At 50.8% G+C, this 21,137-nt stretch overlaps 1 protein-coding gene across 1 annotated transcript; it reads left to right on the plus strand.

Moving 5' to 3' along the window:
• The first annotated feature begins 2,667 nt into the window (after nucleotides 1-2,667).
• LOC134145780 (uncharacterized) lies at nucleotides 2,668-21,067 on the plus strand. The gene is made up of 6 exons (XM_062585662.1): nucleotides 2,668-2,749; nucleotides 6,016-6,114; nucleotides 18,885-18,980; nucleotides 19,059-19,215; nucleotides 19,304-19,522; nucleotides 20,377-21,067. The coding sequence occupies exons 2-6, from the start codon at nucleotides 6,034-6,036 to the stop codon at nucleotides 20,439-20,441; spliced, it is 618 nt and encodes a 205-aa protein (XP_062441646.1). The 5' UTR covers nucleotides 2,668-2,749; nucleotides 6,016-6,033; the 3' UTR covers nucleotides 20,442-21,067.
• The last annotated feature ends 70 nt before the right edge of the window (nucleotides 21,068-21,137 follow it).

The raw sequence follows: 21,137 nt of genomic DNA on the forward strand, positions 1-21,137 counted from the left end.
TGTTCCTGGCAGGGCCGGCAGAGAGGGATGGTGCTCTGCACAGGCTGTGTGAAGGGAGGAGCTGGCAGACTGGGGCTGGTGCGTTCATAACGCCTGTTTTTATTCTAGAGCCCTTTGGATGTAGGCGAAATGAGTTTGCTGCATCTCTAGGAGCTGCTGGGAGCTGATGCCGCAGTGCAACACTCATCTTGCGCGTGCTGACGTCCACAGCGCTCAGCAAGAGAGACAACTCCAAACCTCGCTGACTGTGTCCCTCTGAGCCTCACGTCGTTCCTGTGCCACAGACACGGGTCAGTGATGGTGCAGGGTTCAGCTTGGGGTGCTTCTGCCAGTCTGTGGCATCCCTGCCTGTCAAGGGGTGGACTGGGACAGAGAAGGGCCAGGGAGTGAGAAGAGGGGAACAGCCTCTGCCTTGCTGCTCTGCCTGATCTTCCTGCTGTAGTGGTGCTGGTGGGGAAGCGGGAGCCGAGAGGTTCGCTCCTGTTCTGCCAGCCCTGTTCAGCTGTAAGCACCAGCCTCTCTCCCCTCTCGGAGGTCCTGGTCGCTCTTCCGTCTCCACTCCTCAGGACACACTGCTCCTTTGCTTGAAAAGCATAGCATGGTTTCGTGCCAGCACGTCAGTCCCAAGCCTGGCCTACAAGCCTGCGGGTTTGAGTGGTGGAGCTTTGGGGACTGGCTGAAGCAGAAACTGAACTCAAAATTCATTTCAGCTGTAAATCTGTCTCAGGCTCTGGGTGCTGTTATGACTTTGCCCTTGTGCTGTCCTGGCCAAGAGGAGGCTGTGGTGTTTGGGAAGTCTCTCCAGGCTGTGCTTAGTTGTGTGTGTTTCCCTTTATAGAGATTAGACTTTCCTCAGCTTCAGCTATTAGTGTTCCCATAACTCCCTCTGTGTGGGTGTGCTTGGATCTAGGCTCCCAGTTAACAGCGAGACCCGGGGAGGTGGGTGCCCAGGGCCAAAGCTAACAAACGCATCACCTTACACTTAGCTCTCCAGTCCGCTAATGAATTGGGACAGCCCTAAAATCAGAACAGAGCCCATTTCATTCCAGCTCACACCTCCAGCCTGCTGCCTCTGCCAGAAGTCATCAGGGTGCAGAGAGCAAGCCTGGAAATATGTAAACAGTGGTTTCATCTATATTTAGAAGGAACGGCTGCAAAGCTGTCTTCAATGCATTCTTTGCTATTAAATGCATCTAGCACTTTCCTGTTCGCTTCAGCTCCTCTGGAGGGTGCTGTGTTAGGGATCCATAGGTGACTTTTAGGGAGAGGAAAGGACGAGCAGAGGGCTAGCCTACCCTAACGCTTTCATTTGGTTTGCTATCTTTGCTGCAGCCATTGTGAAGGAGCCGTGGAAGTCAGGACTAGACTGGGAATCGAGGTAACTTGTAGGAGCTCTGTGTGTGTTGGCCTCCTCTCAATTGCACGTAACAGGGCACTGCCCCACAGGTCTGTGCGGGCTGGTGGGTAGTATGCTAGTCTGCAATGCAGGAGACTTGGCGTCCTCCACTGCCCCATCCCTTTCCTTCTCTTTTGCATCCACCCAGCATATCCTTCACTAGAAGGCTTTCAGGGCGTGAGCCTCTTCTTAAGCCACCCAGTTATGGGGTTGGTTAGTCTTCCCGGTTCGTATGAAAGAAAACAATACTGGTTTGAATGTGAAGCCACACACTGGAGCCTTATGTCACTGCAATCTCAGGATGGCCATTTAAACAAATGCTTTCTCATAGCTCCCCAGCAAGATAGTCTGACATGACTGAGCAGGGAAAACTTTTAACAAAGAAATATTGGGTAGTTAACGTTGTCTAACCAATGCCAGTGAAGGAAAAACCATGTGAAGGAAGGATGGAAAAGAACAGGTGGTATGGCCAGGAGCTGGACGTGAGCTGGGGGTGAAACACATGAAAAGGCAAAAGGGTGCTGCTGTTCAGCATCCTCCCCTGCAAGCTGAGACCCAGATCACCAGGAGTCTGGATGATCTCACCCCATCTCGGCGTTAATGCCAAGAACAGCGCTATCGCTATCGATTGGACATCTGCATGGCTCTTAGTAAAACTCCCAGGGTCTCTCCTCCCTCAGTCCCCAGGATCGCGTGTAAAATCTGGCCTGGACTCTTCCGTAGCTGCTCCAGCTTCAGTTGATCCAAGGTCCTACTTGGGAGATGGGGGAGGTTCTCTCTAGCCCGCTGCAGGCATCACAGCGCTCTCGCGGAGCAGCCTGGCTCCCGGCGTAGATTTGCAGCTGGATCTGTGCGTTATGCAGAAAGTGGCCCCCACTAAAAAGTCAGCACTTGCCAGCAAATAATGTATGTTTTATTGCTTGGTTTAATTGTCTCAGAGTCAGTCTTTCTGATCTGCATTTTAGATCAGAGACTCCAGAATCCTTTAGCCCAGGCGAAAGGGCTACAGAGAAGAGAGGAGAAAAAAAAAAAAAAAAAAAAAAGATTAAAAAGGAAAGTAACCCTGTACAGCGTGTTACAGCAATGCTCAGTGCCTGGGGGTAACACTTAAAAGTTTGCTTTCAGGTGCCTCTTCTATCCCATGAAGACCTGTGTGAAAATTACTGAGAAATGAAGTGCCCTGCTTGCTTCTGGAGGAATAATATGCTGTTGCTAGAACCTCAGGCAGACCATTACTTGAATGAAGAGTCTGAGCACGGTGCCTGAGCTGCTACATTTACATCCTTGGATAACGGGTGGAAACTGATCCTGGTTCGGTTATCCAGTTCAGAGCTAGTTCCTAATGCTGACCATGTGAGTAAAAACAGATTATATAGGAGTCTAAGTGCTTTAATCATGTGCAGTACAGATAGTTGAAGTGTTCAGATGTAAAGAAATGTTTCAAGCGCCCTTTGCAAGCTTGGCCTGGCCATGCCTCAGAGTCCCTTTCACACTCAAACTGTGAGTTTTTATTTCATGTAATTTGAAATAATTTTGTTTCAAGGGGTAGAAACAGAGGATTATAAAAACAGAATTTTCTGAGATGTAAAACTGTGGTTTGTTTCATGGTCTTGCCTTATTCATTTTTATAAGCAGGCCTTTAATTCAATTTGACTCAGTCTCATTTCTCCCTCTGCTCTCCCTGTGCAATTCAAGCCCATTTGTGTCTAAGTTACTGGCAACTAGTATATCAAGTTCTAGCCAAACATGTATTAAAATAAAGCTGCAATCTGCTGAAAAACAGGTTTTAAGATGGAAACAAATAATTAGAAACATACAAATTAGTGCATGTCTGACAACAGGTTCAGCTCTGTACATATTCAAACAAAGCCATAATCGCAGGGTGCAAATGATTAAAAACAGAGGCAGTAGCTGAATATTAGTTTTAGTAGGTCAACAGGAAAATATTTTGGGAAGGGACAAACTTGGGAAGTTTTTGCTAAGGCTGGGCACCCGGAACTGTGAATTCTAGTAGTAGTACTTTGAGGGACTTCTATAACACATGGCTTTCAAAAAACTGGGGCCTGAAATCTGCTTATTCAAGCTTTTGTCTGAAGCCGTTTGGGCTGCTGCCTTCCTAGCGATGGAACTGAAAGCTGAGATTCCCACCGGCGCCCTGGCTAGGTGCAGGGGCGTTCTGGAAAAACACAAGCTTTGTCGGAGAGCAGCGGGAGGACTGACACCTCCCGGCTCTCCTTTCTCCTTCCCAAAGCTCTCTCCCCTTGCAGAGCACGCAGCAGGGCATGCGGCAGGGCAGGGAAGGTGCAGAGTGCTGTATTTCCCTCCCCCTGGGGATATTTGGCACTGAACCTGTCTCACACCAGCCGCTCTAAACCGTTCTCAGCTCCTGCATCCCAGGACGCCTGCACAATTTGGAACGGGAGGGCTGGTAAAGCACAGACCTGGTCTTGCCTCCAGATCCATCCCTGCCTATCTGATACTGCCCTGCTGGGGCACCAGTCACTTCAGCGGGGAAGATTTGGAAGCTTTTCCTCTGTTTTTCTCCCTTTGGTGTTGGGTGTTTTTATGCGTACAGGTTCAAACAGTCTGGCATGACCTGGGACTGGGCTGCCCCCGCGGGCTGTGCAGGGGAGAGCCTGGGGGCCGTTACGGCCTCCAGCCTGCGCCCCTTGGCCGGGGGGAGGAGAGCAGGTCCCTGGGGTAGTTTTCTAACAGCAACTGGGAACAAATTGATTAAGTATTCTTTTTCCTAAATTTACGCAGGCACTGCTCTGCTGAAATTGCGGAGTGCCCGTTTCTCTTTGTGTGTGTATGTGAGCAAGCAAGGCATAATAGCAGCAGGGATTGTTCTTATGCTCCCATTGTTATGGAAATTGCCTTAGAGACAGTTGCTCTCTCTCTCATTTTTAGAAGAGCAAGTGAGCTGCACAGCAGGAAAATAGCTATGAGGGGAAGAAAACCACCCTGCAACCCTCCCAACGCTGTAGCTTCCTCTAACGTCAAGGTGGCGCGTTACCAAGTCTTTTGGTAGAGATGGGATGGGATGTATGGGTGTTTCTTAGCCTGTTAAGGAAGAGAAAATGAGTTTCTGGAGGAAAATCCCCTTCTGCGTCAGTCTCCAAGGAGACTCTTCGGTCTGTATTGCTCGGCTTTTGCTGCGCACCCGGAGTTTGGGCAGAGGCTCACGTGTCCCACGCTTGTGCCTGAATCACAAGGGAGTCTTTTAGTCTGCTGGGGGTGTTTCACTAGTGCAGCTGGTCCTTCATTAGGCAAGCTGTATGTTTTTCCTACCTCTAGATAACCACTTTCTCAAAGGTGTTCAAAGTTGTGCACTAGAAACGATGTCCTCCAGGGAGCTTGAAAGAAAGTAGCCCTCTCCATGTTTTAAACGCATATTCCTCTCCATTGAGTCCCAAGGGAAAAGGCTTTTAATCCTCCAAAACCTCCCAGCTTTTTGACAGCAAGCCTGGAAGCCATGGTAATTATATTATGGTCAAGGTTGGACAGCAGGTGCTTCCAGGTTTCCTGCCACCGGGCTGGTCACAGAGCCCTAACCGAAGAGGAGTTACCTGGACTTGCCTGGTAGCCCAGAAAGGCAGACTGTCTCTATAAGCTGCCTAGTGGCAGGGCAGGTGGCCCATGCTGCAGGGGATGAGGAGAACAAGCAGATCATTACCCTGAAGGGCAGGAGCTCTAGGAGGTCCTGGGACAGCTCAGGAATGCCGTGGAGTACAGGGAGTCTAATGTGAGGACTTGCAGACAGTGATTCAGACTGCTTTCTGAGAGAGGGGATGGAAACTGTAGGAATTCGGGCAGGTTTCCAATGGAAACTTGTGCAATGCTCCAGTTCTTAAAATGCCCTAGGTTCTGACAAAGATTCTTCAAAAGGGGCATGTTTCCATGAAACATTTACACTTCCTTGAATTGGTATCCTCCAAAGAGGAGAAAAAGAATGTTTCACTGGAAAACTTCAGCTAGCTGTGACCATTGCAGTACAGATAGATAGCCTTTCCTTGCTCTGTGACCATCTCGGTGGTCTTGTTCTGGACTGGCTGCTGTCAAGAAAGAACATGCAGGAAAAGTTCCTCTTGGTCCTTTGACCACAGCTGCATGTTCCTGTTTTGAGAATGACCTGTCATCTGAAGGGAGGGAATTTGGGTCAGTGAGGAGTATTAGTGTGGGGAGGTGAGGGTGGCCCACCTCACAGACAGTTGCACTGTTCACCTCTCATTCGAGTTGAAATGTGTAGAGCTTCCATGTCAGTTTTGGTTGAAAAAAAAATCAACTATTCTTGACCAAGTTACAAATACAGGGAAGGTTTGCATATCTCTGGCTTTGCCTGTACTTAACACTAGCTGCAGCTGCATTGCTGCCTACCTTGAAGCAGGGACAAACCTACATCCCTGTGTCCAGAAGCTCAAAGGGAAGGAGCTGCCTGTAAAAGGGAAAAACACTGATCTAGTGACCTTCGAATAACTCCTGCCCACAGTTCATTGCGTGACATGTGAGGAGCGATGTGCTAGGGCATATGGTCATAGGAGTGTTGGGCAAAGCAGATGAATTTTACTCTTGCTGGTGGAATAGCAGGCTGAGCCATGGCCTGTCCTTTCTCTTTGTAGAAGTCCAAGTTGGCTTGCATGGTGGTGCTTCATCAAGAACTTTTGCCAGGAGCTCTCCAAGGACAAGAAATTTGCGTCCAGTGCTTTTCTAACCAGGTGGTGAGTTTGGTCATGGTTTAGCTACTCTGGGGACAGTTTTGCTGCCGATGGTGTAGTAACTGAGCCAGAGAAGGGTGGAACATACAGCTTTTGGGGATTGTGCTGGGAGTCACAAGCTGGCCAGACACCCTAAACAGCCTGATCCATGCTGGCCAGGTGGGGCTCCAGCCGCAGCCTCCTCCCTGCAGCCCCCAGGGTGCTGCTTGGAGCTGCCCGCAGCAGGGTTGAGAAGGACCAGCATCTGTCCCACTCCTTACTCTTTTGTCTTTTGCAAGCAGACTGCTTTTAATATCTGAAGGCTCTTCAGACTCTTAGAGCTGAGTGGTGTTTCATAAAGTACTGTGGTGTCATGCTGCAAGGAGGAATCTGAAGCCACTGAATATTTCATCTTCGCTCTAGCAAATTTTCCAGCTTTGCAGCCAATGCAACTGAAGAATATTTCTCCCTGGACCTGAGAGACTTTTTATCCAAAAGAGTCCCACTAACTCCAAACCCTCAAACCTCAAGGGTCAGAGCATGAGATTAGCGCACCCCTCCCACTGAGGTTCTTCTGAAGTATATGTTTCGGGGATCAGGAGAAGGATAGTTCTTTTGTTTTACATTCTGAGTCTTTTAAGCCTCTTTTACTTCCTTTTACTGCATTATCTACTGCAGTTGCAATGGTTAGAAGCCCCCTTTATTTTGTTTGGTTTGGTTTCAATGTGAAAGTGGAGCTTTCTGGGCAGGTGGCTCAAGCCTTGCCACAGGGCCATAGGAACTGACAAGCCAAGACTGTGCTTAGCTATAAAATTCAGACGCCTTAGGTTGGTGTCTGGCTGCCTTAGAGACAGATAGCAGGGAAATGCACATTAATATTTATCCTGGGCTAAAAAAACTAGCAGAATGGAGAAAAATATACAAAGTAGGCCATGAAAACAGAGTTTATGAACATCTGAGATCTGTTCCTAATTAATAGCAGTTCCCATCCCAGAAATCATGCCACTCAGCAAAAGTTAATCATCTTTGCTCATACATACAATACATTTCAAGAGAGAATGAGTCACTCTCATTGAAATGTCTAATGTTATGAAATCCAGTGTGGCTGATGTAATAGATCCAGCTAAGCTCTTCAAACTGGCCAGGAGCACCAACAGCAAAACTCAGCCCACAAATAAATTTACTTCACTGAGTTTTGCTTGTTTGTACCAGGGCTAGGTTTGGCCTTTAGTTACTAAATCAAGCTCCCAAAAGAATTGGTTGGGCCTGTGAATGGGGAAAGGGCAGCACAGAGGGATAAGCGGCCGGCTGGAGGGTTGGCAGGGGTGCAGCGGGTGGACACCTGGTAGCCCGGTGCTCCTCGGCTCCTGGAATGGAGTGCCCCGTTGCAAGCAGCGGGCAGAGGGGCGGCTCGGGCACGGGACTGAGCCACATCGCGGTGAGAGCACCGGGAGGCGCTTCCTCCCGCGGCTCCGGGCTGGAGCACGGTGCGGACGCAGACTCCGTTCTGCCGGCTGTAGGGAATGCGCTTGGGAAGGGGAAGACGCGGCACAGAGGTGGTGGCCCCAGCCCGGCCCTTTGCGGCCGGTTGCTGCACTACGCACACATCTGGGTAGTGATTTCAAAGGCTGCAAGTGTCGCGTGATGGCAGACTAGCCGGGGCAGCGTTTGCCCCCAGCGTCTGGAGCACAAATCCTGGGCAGCAGTTCCTGCCGGCACGTCTCGGCCTCCCGTCAGCCTAGGAGAAAGCAGGAACTGCCCCGCTCTTTCCTCTACAGAGCCGGCAGAACAACTCCGTACAGAGGCCCTAATCTGGCAAATATTTTGGCGTGTAGATAACTTTTCTGGCCTAAGCAGATGTGTCGGAGTGCATGGGACTATCACTTTAATCACCTCAATCTACGTATTTAAACATTCACAGACCAGAGATTTATTTTTCATTTCTTTGTTCAAAGAAGAATGTAGGTTGAATTCAGCCTTAAGATTATGCTTTGATATCAGCTGTTCCCTCTTAAATTAAATATTACTACCTGCAAACATTTTCTTTTAGCACTGGGAGCCGTTTGCTTGGTGTACTTTGTTTAAATGTCACCATATGAATTACTGAAAGTAATTTAAATATTTAAAGACATATACCACGAGTCTAATTTTATTTTGAAATACTGAGCCAGACTTACAGCTGATGTGACAGATAACAGCTCAGCCTGCCATCTATAGTTCCTGTCCCAGTTCTTTAAATTAATAATTTGCATCTCCACCACCTTTCACCCAACAAGTCTGGGCTCTGAGATCATTTCACTCAGATTTTCTTCTTTCTGTGGGCCTCGCAGCCTGTCTAGGATGAGCATGAGTCTAAACAAATGCAGCTGATGTGGTCTAAGCCCTGTAACATGTTACTTCCTGCAAAACACATGGCAGAGGAGTAACCTGGGGGCAGAAGTTTCCTGTTGCTGCCAACTAATGGAGTTCGGCCTTTAGAGCTCCAGCTCCACGAGGTGATTACGTTGAGGGTAAGTCCTCACTGTAGCCCAAAATAAGACCCCTTGCCTCAGCAGCAGCAGAATTCACACCTTGCTAGCCAGGAAAAATCAGCAAATCAAAATCCCTGAGCTAAAGTTACGCCTGGAGCGTAGGGCGCTTCGATTTTCAGTTTTATCCCTCTCGTGGGATGGAGAAGGTGGCTAGTTTCCGCCCTTGGCTGTGCTGCACCTCTCTCGCGAGCTGCTTGGTCGAGGCCTGGCTCCTCTCCCGTTCTTCCCTCCGCCTTTTCCGTCCGTTTGGGGAACGGCCCTTTCGCCCTGGAGGGCCCCAGGTAACGCAGCAGCTCCAGCCCTGCCCGTACGGTCTAAACACGCCAGGGCCGTGGAGAAAAGCCTGGTGGGAGCGCATAGGGCAAACCCTGGAAGAGGCAACGTCCGAACACGATACGAGCCCCCAGCAGCAAGGGCGCGTTCGTGTCTCCCGTTTCCCACGCGGAGATGATTCCTCTCCTGACACAACCTTTTTACCTCTCACTGCCTTTATGAATAGTTTTAAAAATATATCATTTTTGGTGGGCTGGCTGTGTTGTTAAAGGACTGTTCCTCCTCCTCCTCCTACTCAGGCAAAAAGCTACAGGTAACGGGGAGTAAGTGAAAGCCTTTCAGTATTGAACGTAGCTAAACTTTTAAACAGAAGGCTGGTTCCTAAAAGCAAAGCAGCTGAAGATGTCACTGGGCAAACATAGGGATAACGTGTTGCTGTCCCTTTGAAATTACCTTACCTGCTGTTGTGCTACCTATTGACTCAACTGGTTCAGTGTGTTCAATGCCAGTTTGCCAGTGGGTTTTATTTGACTTAGATATCTGTATTTTTTAAGGAAGTAATGCTTCCTATGAGAAATGCCACCTTCACTAGCTTCTATACTTGCTTTTGTGGAAACTTAGAGCCCCAGCTCCTGGGAGCAGCCTGCCTACGTTAGCTGAGCTCCCACCAGGGCTGGTGGCCGTGCCCTTGCGGGCAGCCGGTTTCCAGAGTCGGAGCTAGCCGGCTGGGGTGCCTGCTCGCCACGCACTGAGCCCTGTGGCGCTCCCGGGGCAGCCTCTGCTTTGATCTCACTCCTCACTGATTGACATCGCAGATGGGCCTCTAAGGCAAGGTGCAAATCGCTATTTAAGCATACTGCGGGCATCTCCCTGGAGAATCCAGTTTGCCCGATGCCCTCCCTGCCCATGTCCATCCAGAGATGAGTCTTCCTTCTTACATAAAGCCAGTGACTCATTTGTCAGGATGTGTTTGCTTACGAGTTGTCTGGTCACCTCTTTCTCTGATTGCTGCTTCCTCACTTTTCGCATTGGCAGTGAAGAAATAGTGACACACAGGCACAATGCACGTGTGTGTGATGAAATGACATGAGCTGGTTGCAGGATCCCTGTAGTTAGTTGTCCCCGTGACGTGCCCTCCCTCCCTCCAACTCCCGGCAGTGTTCAGCACAGTTGTGCATGGGCAGCTGAGGTGAGAAACCCTACGTTTCCTCTGGGACAGAGGGTCTGTGACACTTTGTCAGCTGGTCTGCAGGGCCGACCAAGCCACCTTTCCCAACTTGTTCGTGCCATGGAGCACACCTTATTTTATGTCTTAAAACCAAGCCAGGGAGAAGCTGGAGGTTCATGGTGTAAGTTTCAGGTGTGGAGGAGTACATGTCTCAAAGCCTATCCTTTGCTCCCAGGTCCATCATTTCATCCAATAAAAGATCTGGAGCTCTGTTGGCCTACTAGGCTTTGCTTGTATCCCTGGGCCAGCCCACCTATAGCAGCTATAGGTGAAAACCAGGCTATTATTACAGCTGGGAAGGCTTCCCCAAAATTCCCTTTGGCTCTGAACTCTGCTCCTCCAAAGATGGCCCCTCCAAGCCACACTACAGCAAAATCCAGACCCTTGAGAACCCTTCAGGGATGCTGTCAGTGCATATAATAATGCACACAGTGTCTCAGGCAGGATCTAACAAGTGCCTTGGACAATAACTGCTTGTGTATTGTTCCCTTGCACCAATACCACCTAGTGTCTTGTCTGCTTTGTTTACTTTAGCTATAGACTGGACTGGTGTTCCAGCAGAGCTTCTAGAGCTCAGCTGCCATAAAATAGATAAATTGCTCAATGTCATGCTGCAGAGCTTGGGGGAAAATATGGGGAAATTGTGGCATCTTCCCTCCATCCCCAGCACAGCAAGGCAAGACAGAGTTATGTTGGTATAGGAGAAAGTTGGATATATGGCAAGATCTGTGCTGTTGCCTAAAAGGACCAGCTGCCCGTCTGGGTCGGGTGCTGGAGCTAGGCACACAAGAAGCAGAAGAGGCAGCCAGGCATCTTTGCTGTGACTCAGCAGCAGGTGGGCACAGCAGGATGGGTGTATAGTGTTCAGAGGACAAGGACTTCTTCTTCAGGCCACCCTCATGCTTCCTTCCCTGTGCCAGGCAGTCCAGCTGTTGTTGTAGCCTGCCTTTTACCCCCTTGCCTTGGCAAGAGAGGCTGTTATGTGATTGGCTTCCTAATAGGGGATGTCAGCTCTGTCTGGCTCAGGACTGCCAACATGGATAAAACTAACTTAGGTTATTCCACGTGGATGTACCTGAAAGCAGGCCTGACGAGGAGGTTACATTGGAAAAGGGTACTGGAGAAGGATGTGAAATGCAGTGGTGGAGTTCAGGAGGCTGAGAGGAGGGAACAAAGCACAAAGCAGGATCACAGCCCTGGACTTCAGGAGAGCAGTCTTTGGCCTGTTCAGAGAGCTGCTTGGAAGAATCCCATGGGATACATGAGAAGAGAGGTTCAGGAGAGCTAGTTGATTTTCAAGGATCTCCTCCTCCAAGCTCAAAATGATCGGTCTCCACAAGCAGGAAGTGAAGCAAGGGTGGTAGAAGGAGGTCTGCATGGATGGACAAGCAACTCCTGACAAGACTCAAATATAAAAAAGGAAGCATACAAGAAGTGGAAGCAGGGTTGGGTTACTCACGAGTAATATAGAGACATTGTCCAAACATGCAGAGATGGTGTTAAGAAGGTCAGAGCCCACCTGATGTTGAATCTGGCAATGGAAATGAATGTCAACAAAAAAGACTTTTACAGGTGTATCAGCAGCAAAAGGAAGCCTAGGAAAAATGTGGGCTCGCTGCTGGAAGGGGCAGGCAATGTGGTGATAAAAAACATAGAAAAGACTGAGGTTCTCCGTGCCTTCTTTGCCTTGGTCTTTACCAGTAAGACTTGCCTTCTGGAATCCCAGGTCCCTGGGAATCGTGGGAAAGTCTACAGCAAGGAAGATTTACCTCAGTAGAGGAGGATCAGGTAAGGGAGCATTTAAACAAATTGGATGTACACAAGTCCATGGGACCTGATGGGATGCATCTGTGGGTGCTGAGGAAGCTGACTACTGTCAATACTGGGCTACTCTCTCTATCTTTGAAAGGCTGTGGCAATCAGAGATGGGCCACCCTGAGGTTAGCCTCATCTCAGTCCCTGGGGAGGTGAAGAAATAAGTAATCCTATAAACTGTTTTCAACCATATTTCAGACAAGAAGGTGATTGAGAGTAGTCAGCCTGGATTTGCAAAGGAAAAGTCATGCCTGACCACACTGATAGCTTTCTACGATGAAAGGAGTAGCTTGCTGGACAAGGAGAAAGCAGCAAATGCTGTCTATTGTGACTTTAGAAAGGTGTTCGATGAAGTCTCCTGTAATATGCTCATTGATAAACTATTGAAATATGGACTAGATGAGTATACAGTGAGGTGGATTGAAAACAGATTGAACTACTGGGCTCAAAGGGTTGTAATCAGTGGCACAAAGTCCGTATGGAGACCAGTAACTAGTGGTGTACCCCAGAGTTCAATAAAGGCCTGGATGATGGAAGAGAGTACACCCCCCAGCAAGTACATAGTTGATAGAAAGCTGAGAGAAGTTGCTGATGCACCAGAGGGCTGTCCTGCCATTGAGAGGGATCTCGACAGGCTGGAGAAACCTGCTGCCAGGAACCTCATGAAGTTCAACTAAGGGAAATGCCAGGTCCTGCACCTAGGGAGGAATAACGCCATGTGCCAGTGCAGGATGGGGCCAAACAGGCTGAAAAGCAGCTTTTCATAGAAGGACCATGGGATCCTGTTGGGCAAGTTGACCATGAACCAATATACCAATGAAGCAATATACCCTTGTAGCAAAGAAGGCCAATGCTATCTTGGGCTGCATTGGAAGAGCATTGTCAGCAGGTCGAGGGAGGTGATCCTTCCCCTCTCTGAGCCCTGGTGAAGTCACATCTGGATTGCCATGTCCAGTGCTGGGCTTTCCAGTATGAGAGACTTAGAAATACTGGAGTGAGTCCAGGAAAAGGCCACAGAAGGACTGGAGCATCTGTTACGTAAGGAGAGGTTGAGAGAGCTGGGATTGTTTTTCCTGTAACAGCAAAGGCTCAGGGAGAACCTTATCAACGCGTATAAATACCTGACGGGAGGTAGCAAAGAAGACAGAGCCAGCCTCTCTTTGGGGGTGCCCAGTGAAAGGATAAGTGGCAATGGGCACAAACTGAAATCTAGGAAATGCCATTTAAACATAAGAAAAGAAGATCTTTTTCACTGAGAGGGTGATTGAACACTGGAACAGATTGCCCAGGGAGATTGTGGAGTCTCCATACTTGGAGATACCCCAACTGGACATGTTCTTGAGCGGTCTGCTCTGGTTGACCCTACTTTGAGCCAGGCAGTTGGGCTGGACGATCTCCAGAGGTCTCTGCCAACCTCCATGATTTTGTGGTACAGATGGAAGAAGGCTTTGATTCCTCCTATGTTACTAAGTGCTGACAGGGTTGTAGCCTCCCTGTAGAGAAGATATCGTTGCTATGTAGAGGTAGAAACACTGGGCTACCGCACAGCCTCCTTCGTGAGGGAGGTCTGCGTGGAAAGGAGAGGGGAGGTGTAGGTGTAGGACCTGCTAAGGAAATGGCAGAGCACCTGCCAGATCAGTGCAAATCCCTAGTGGTGAACTGCTGCCACTGGTGTAAACTGGACTTGCACCCTGTGGGTCTTTTAAGTATTTATTGCCAACACCTGGGTCCGGGAAAGTGCTGTGTGAAGGTGGTGAGTGGCTTTAGCCCTGTTCTAAGGATGGGGAAATGGGATGCACGACAAGGGAAGGGCCCTGCCCGAGAGAGTGGTGGGTCAGGAAGAGAGTCCGGTTCCCTCTGCTGGGTCACATTGCTTGTAGGTTGTATCTGTGTATCCAAAAGATGCGAGGGTGCCTGAGAGCACCAAGCAGGCTGGACTAGTGGCTGCTAGGGATTGCTGAACATGTTCACAAAAAAGTGGGGAATTTTGTGAGTAAAGAAAAAAGCAAGAAATAACTTGTCACTAGAAACATTTCATCTTCAAAACAACAAAATTTTGCTTTCTGGCAACGAAACTTTTGGGGGAAAACAGTGGGGTTCAGCTGGGCTTTGGCATTAATCATGCTGGGAGGAAGTCATGTTCCAGCGTTCTGAAAGGGGACCCAGCCCCGTGCTCTCAAAGTGCTTCACAGAAATGGGTTCTGGCTTTTGTTCAGTGTTATTTTTATCGCAATGAGGCGTTGCAAAACTAGAGGACTTAGTGCAAGAAACAAAATGAGGAACCGGGGCATCTTTATGGATGCGTGGTAAAACTTCTCAATGAAAAAGAGGTGTTGCCACAGCGCAGGCGGAGGGCCTCCGACGGAGGGCAGGAGGCTGCGCTGCCGGCGCTCGGGGCTGAGTGTCGGCCTTGGCCTCTCCCCCGTAGGCAGCCTGAGTCGCAAGGCCGGGGCAGTCGGCAGACGCCCCTGCCTCGGGCAGAGGCAGGGTCCCGCCAGCGACAGGCGCCCGCTGCGTTTCTAACTGTGCTGCGGAGCCAGGGGCCCTGCCTGGTCGGCACCTGGCGATCTCCCTTCTGGGAGAGGCGGCAGTGCCTGATCTCAGAGCGAGTTTGGGACCCCTGCTCCCAGGGAGATGGTGTCCTGGTCGGGTGGGAATTGCACCTCCACTTTGTGATCCCCGTCTGGGCATGGATCCACCAGGAAACAAAGTGGAGGCAATGGTCAAGGTATGAGCTGAAGTAAGGCAGTAGGATTGGCAGGGAAAATACATGAATTCTTTGCTGCAAGGAGCAGCAGCCACAAAAATATATCCAAACCAGAAAGCCTAGCTGAATGAAAACCAGAGATTTTTGCCGACGTGCATTGGCTGGAACACCTGTCATTTGCGTTGTAATGAAAGGATATGAACAATCATTGACTCTGAAGCCACCCACGGTGAGAAGCTGCAGCCCAGTGAAACCTCTTTGCCCAGTATCTCTAGATCAGAGAATAGTTTAATTGATGCTGTGAACAGTTTGGTTTTTTGTTGATAGGTAGAGATGTGGTGCGCCGTCCTGTTGCTGTCTCAGATTCTGATCTTGTCGCGGTGTAAATCCAAAATAACTTCTGCTGAAGCCACTAGGGCTGCCTTGGACGTGCCGCAGCAGAGCTGAGCCGAGCCGTGCCGTGTCATCGTTTCAGGACTGGGGAGATGGCCGACCAAGGTTTGCATTTCAGAGAAGCAGCTCCAGCATCTCAAATCCAGACATCTCAGAGGACAAGGCTTAGGTACTGCGACTGCCCAGCTCGGGGAGGGCGGCGGGGGAGATAAGTCTATCCCAGGATTTGGTCGCCCTGCTTGAACTCAGGCTCTGAAATCTACTGAAAAGAAGGGAGGCGGCAAATGCGGGTTAGTCAAAGCCTAGCCAAGTCGTCGTGTTTTCCCTTGGCTCTTCTCACCTCCTGCTCCTTGCTCTACTTTAGGGGCAGGCTTAGCGCCAGAGGGGTCTGCGAAGCACCTTCCCCAGGGGGTGAGTCTCCCCTCCTGCCGTCTGCCTTCCCTAAAGCAGTCTCTCACATCCCGGCTTTTCCCATCCGGCTGCTCTTCTCTCCCCTCGGAGCCCAGCAGCAGCCTGGGAGAGGTGAGCGAGGGGGCACGAGGTGCTTCCTGGGGCAGGAAGCTCCCCGTTGCAGCAGGGAGCTGGGTTAGCGTAGCAGAGCTGGGCGCCTCGCCGGCAGGGACCGCGGCGCTCGCCCACCCTGCCGGGCTCCTTGCTCGTTTACAGAAGTTGCTGGTGGGTGGCGAAGCCGCTTTCGCAATTGTTTCCTGTGAAAAGCCGGCACCAGGAAGCTCGCCACTTAGCCGCTTTGTAAAAAGAAATATTTCTCTGCAGGAAATTGCTTCTTGAAAACAGCCCAGCCGCCTGGGAGAAGCTGATGGGGAACTGACGTGTACGGGGGGGGGGGGGGGGGGGGGCTGGCCAAGGATGCTGAAGCTGCAGATCCCGCTTGGAGCGGGGAGGGCAACAGGCAGCCCGAGCTGAGGCTCCCAGCTACACCAGCAGGTCCTGCGTTAACTTTCTGGGGTGCTGAGGAGGAAGGGCTTTTCTTGGCAGGTAAAAGGTGGAATGACTAGAAATGGGATGTGTAAGTATGTATTAAACTACAGGTTGTGCGTCTGTCTCCGAGACGTAGCTGAGACAGACTTGAACTTGAGGGCGTTCATTACTGGCTTTCTAAGTCCAGTGAGTGTCCTGTCCTGCTCCATCGTTACCGTGATGGACTCTCGAGTGTTAAATGCATAGGGACCATCAGAGCTGTTTTCTGCTCTCATCCTCCACAAGGGAGGATTTCGTATGGTGAGTGGATCGATGACACATGGTCCTGCTCATTTTAACCCTATTGGTGAAGAGGTAAATAGTCCTCAGTTCATACCCTGGAAGGAGCCTGGAGCCCAGAGAGCCTGCTAATGGCTCAGAGTGGGAAAAGCAGGGAAGCAGTCGCTGTTCGTTGATGTTTTCCTTGATTAGCTAGATCAGAGGCTGCTCCACTTGCTGGTGGAGGCCTCTGGGAGCTTTTGGTCCCTTTTTCTGCATAAGCACCTCTTCTCTCCTGTGTTTCACAGAAAGCGTGAGGACTTCCTGTGTTCTCATTCAACCAGCTCTCCCAGTCAAAGCACTGAGATAAGAGCTGGGCCAGTATTTGCCAAGTAAGATGGTTTTTGGCTCTGCGGATTGAATTTTTCTGCACACAGGCAGAAGCACACCCTTTTCTGTAAAAATGCAGAACTTTCCTCAAAGCCTGAAGATAGAGGTAGACTTAGAGTTGCCCAGTGAGAGGATGAGAGGCAACTGAAATACAGAAAATTCCATTTAAATATAAGAAAAAAACTTTTTCTCTGTTAGGTTGGTCAGACACTGGAACACGTTGCCCAAAGGTGTCACAGAGTTTCCATCCTTGGAGATATTCGAAGCCTGACTGTCCATAGCAACCTGCTCTAGCTGACCGTGCTTTGAGCCAGGAGGTGGGACTGGACCATCCAGAGGTCCCTTCCAACCTCAACTGTTCTGTGATTCTGTGACCACTAAGAGATGATCACACAAAAACAAAAACGGGGTTCTTGGAGCTTTGTTTTTTGCTGCAGAGATACCTGAAGCAAAGCTAATGTCTCTGGCCACGTGCCCCAAGACCTGCAGCCCTCTCCACACAGCTTTGTTCCTCTGAGGTTGCCGCAGAGCTGCTGGGTCTACCTGGAGGCACCTGCGTGGAGGAAAGATGAGAACTCGCCCAAGGGAAAGGCTGTTACATGGGGTCAGCTTGCGTTGATTGCTCTGAGCTGAGCAATCTGGTCCTTCAGAGGGCAGGAATCTTTGCCTGTGTTTTCGCTGCAGGTATTGGGGGGCTTCCTCAGCTGTGAATGTGCTTTCCAGGTCTGACTAAGAATGAAGACGAGGAAAGAGGTTTGGTGGCGTGACCGGAAGGGAGGCCCATGGAGGGGGAGTGTAATCTAGAAGGTGCTTGCCTGTGCTCAGCGTTCTTTCAGGATGGAGCCCACCGGAGACTTTGCCTGCAGCGAGGCTGTATTAGGAAGGGGGAACCTGTGCGGATTTGCAAGTTAGATACCTGCACCGTCAGAGCTGTTGCAGTATGAAGGTGGCTTGTTACAAAAAGGAGAGCGCGGTGCTCTAGATCTTCCCTCCGAGCGGTTGTGGGTGAAGTGCTTCACCAGGCCAAAGTCATCTGACATTTTTCTTGGGGGCGGGTGAAGCTAATGAATCAAGATTAGGCAGTGCGGAGGCTGGGGAGCTAGATTTCTGCTGAATATATATGAAGACAAATGTAAATTCTAAACTTTCTAGGGAGTATTTTTACCCTGGCTCAATGTTAATGTTGATAAAAATAGTCACAAATTAGTGCAGGAGTAGAAAGCAAATTTGGGCTTTTTTTTTCCCCTACTGTTAAAACCAAGCATCTAGTTCTCTACCAGGAGTTAACCTCTTATGTGCGTTAATGAAACATGAGGTAAACCACCAACAAATGCCCTTCCATGACAGAATAACTTCTGTCTCAATTAAATAATTAGGAAGGAAAGCTGGAGTTAAATTAAAAGCCTTAAAAAAAAAAAAAGAGAGAGAGAAAAGAAACAGTGACTCAGGCTGAGAAATTCAGCACTGCAAGGTGAACGTTAACATCCAGGCAGCTGGGCTGCCTGGTTCCCAGATACCCAAGTGCTTGCAGAGGTGACTGCGAGACACTGTCTGCTCTACAGGCAGGAAAACTGTGGTGCAGAGGGTTGTGATTTCACTCAGGGTCCCAGGAAGTCAGTCTGGGAGACCAGGTCATTTGAGTTAATTGCCAGCTGAAATGCCACTTGCAAAGTATTGCTTCGAGCTGCCGGTCCATCGAGCTGCCGGTCCATCGTTAAGCTGTTGGAAAGGAACGTCCTCGATGGCTGTATGACCACAGGCACCTAGGACAGGAGAAGACTCCTGCTAGAAGGAGCTTAATAGCTATACGGCCTAATATCTCAGCCATGAATCATACCTGATGCACGGTATTAGATACTGCAAACGGCTGACTGAGCAATGAGAAGATAAATCCTAGGAAGGTTTATCTGCGGCAGCCTACAGTTATTGGCAAGAGCTGTTTTGTCAGCTGAGAGTGGAAGGAGAAGTCTTTTGGGGGGTAATATTGCTGAGAAAGTGCATGTTAAAGGCAAAGACAAGCTTTTCAGATGTTAATTTTTGAGAAAAAAAAATTGTTAACTGCTGACCGTCTCTAATTGCAAATACCTTTCTCTGCTGTTCAGCTCCTCGAGAACCGTAGCCCTCACCTGAGTTATAACCAGCCCTGTGAGTCTCCGCGTGGTACCTTGGGTGCTGGGCTCTCCATGGCTTGCTGTTGTTGGCCTTTATTATTTTGTTTCTAGCAGGCACCGCTGTGGCACCTGCTTCCATTTTTTTTCAGATGTCGGCTGCTCCCTCTGCTCGAATTTGTGACTGTCATGTCCTTGGGAGCAGTGCCCACCACAGGGGTGAAGCCAGGAGCTGGAAGGTGTTTCAGGTAAGCATCTGCTAATCATGCTATTAGCCCTTATCCTGCCCTAATTCATGGTTACGGCTTTTGTTTCTAAAACGTGAGACAAAGACCGGGATGAAGGAGACGTCAAAGCAGAGCAGAAGGGAAGAGTGTGGATTGATGCCTTTGCTAGGTAGCTCGGCAAATACGCTGAAGTCCTCCAGACAGATGACATTGGAGGAGGGAAGAATAACGAGAGCAAAAATGAAAAACAAGAGAGGTGAGGATTATCACATCCTCTGGAATCAGTGTAGCCTGATGTTAGACTTTGCAACCAGTGTGCTCAGCCCTGCGCCTGGGCCTTCCAGATGTGGTGAGAAGTTCTGAATGGCGTCACAGGCTCAGCTGGCTTTCCAGGCTGCGGGGTCAACAGCTGGAGACTGTGGAAGGTGCGAGGCAGCGCAGGAGGAAACGTGTAGCTGTAGCCGGCAGTAGTGTCTGGATCAGCATCACAGAAGAGGAGGGAATAGATGAGGACACCAGCGATCTGAAACCAAGCCAGCCTGGGACACCCTGCTGGTGCTTGGGTAGGTGACAAGACACGGTTCTTTCCAAGGGAGCAAAACCATGTAGATCCTGGGAGTGGTCCGGGGCGGGGGGGGGGGAGTGTATGCAGCACCAGGATGGGAGTGGGGGTTGCAACCCAAGAGGACACGACACGGCTGTGGGCACTGAAAGATGCCAGTCACCGCTGTGGGTGTCAGGTAGGAAGGCTGCTGGAGAGGAGTGTTCCCGCGGCAGGACTGCAGCCAGGAGGAGGTGTCTCGACCTGCGTATCTGGAGGGGCTGCTGGCCCGCAGCGCGCTGCCCCGGCTCGCAGCCTGGGCGCTGTGGGCTGCCCCGGTCTCGGCGGGCGGCTCCGGCCTCCCGCCCGCGGCCGAGCAGCGGCCGCTCCCTGGGCGGCGGCAGCCCGGGTGCGCCGGGGCCGGAGGCGCCGCGGGGCCGCCGCCTCCAGGGGGCGGCAGGGCGCCGCGCCGGGCCGGGCCGAGCCGAGCCGCGCCGGGCCGGGCCGCGCCGGGCCGGGCCGGGCTGGGCCGCGCCGGGGCTGCACGCACCTTGCTCCTGCACAGCGCGGGCCGGGACTGCTGCGAGCAGCTTCCCGGCGGGATTGCGCTAGGATTTCACGGGACTCCGCAGGGCCGGGAGGTGGGAGAGGCGAGGCGATCCCCGGCTCTCCCTTCCCGACGCCCTCGGCTCCTGGCTGGGCAGGCACGGGGGCCTCGCCAGGCTCGGACTGCAGTGTCCCCCCCGCGCCCCCCGGCAGGGCGAGAGCTGCTCTCCTGCGCAGCTCGCGCTCCTGGAGCCTGTCCCACCCTGAAACTTTTGTGGTCTCTAACGCGACCGCAAAACGGAGGTGAGCCGTTTCTCTTTGGTTTCGCAGCACCGCGCGCCGGTGGTGACACATGCCTCGTCGCCCAGCCAAGGAGGACTCGAGGATCCCTGTGATGTTCCCGGGCTCTGGCCGAGCCCTCGAGACCCAGCGGTACCTTCCTTGCACGAGGCGCTGCTGTTTCATTTGTGAATTGGAGGTGCTTTGATAAACATGCTGAAGGTCAGCTCGTTTCACGGAGGCTTGCATAAGAACCTCAACATCCTTTGCTGCAAGAGCAGCGTTAGTAACTTCCTACTGCAACTCTGAATCACAATAGCTTCCCACAATAACCCACAGCAAAAATAAACTGGGCAAGGGGAAGTGGACAACTTTAGTTGTTCCTCTTTCTCGGGCACACTTGAGTCACAAAAAAGCTATGTAGAACAAGAGCTTTATTTCGCTGATCCCAGTGAAATCCGCGAGCAGTTCTGGTCACGGTCCCTGAAATCCCTTAGTGTTTTGCAATGGGGCACTTATGCGCTTGAAGCTAAGAACGTGTTCAAATGCTGTGTTGATTGTGCATTTTCACTGGATTCCGCACTTAGGGATAGACTAAAAGGGCAGCGACCCCACTGCGTCTGCATGCTGTTCTTGTACTGAAGACGAAGGAAATTCCTTCTTATGTCTCATCTGTCCCAGACGGGGAGCAAGAGCCGTTCCCCCTCCCACTGATGCCGCTGGGAGGTTGGAGGTCAGAGGATCACAGGGTAACGCAGGTGGGAAGGGACCTCAGGAGGTCTCTAGTCCAACCCCCTGCTCAGCGCAGGGCC

This window comes from Rhea pennata, chromosome 12 (genome assembly GCF_028389875.1).
Source record: "Rhea pennata isolate bPtePen1 chromosome 12, bPtePen1.pri, whole genome shotgun sequence".
NCBI classification, from domain to species: Eukaryota; Metazoa; Chordata; class Aves; order Rheiformes; family Rheidae; genus Rhea; species Rhea pennata.

Coding starts and splice junctions, on each gene's coding strand:
- LOC134145780 (XM_062585662.1), top strand. CDS start 6,034: ATGGTGGTGCTTCATCAAGAACTTTTGCCAGGAGCTCTCCAAGGACAA. Junction 6,115..18,884: donor AGTGCTTTTCTAACCAGGTG/GTGAGTTTGGTC, acceptor ATTTTTTTTCAG/ATGTCGGCTGCTCCCTCTGC. Junction 18,981..19,058: donor GGAGCTGGAAGGTGTTTCAG/GTAAGCATCTGC, acceptor CTAAAACGTGAG/ACAAAGACCGGGATGAAGGA.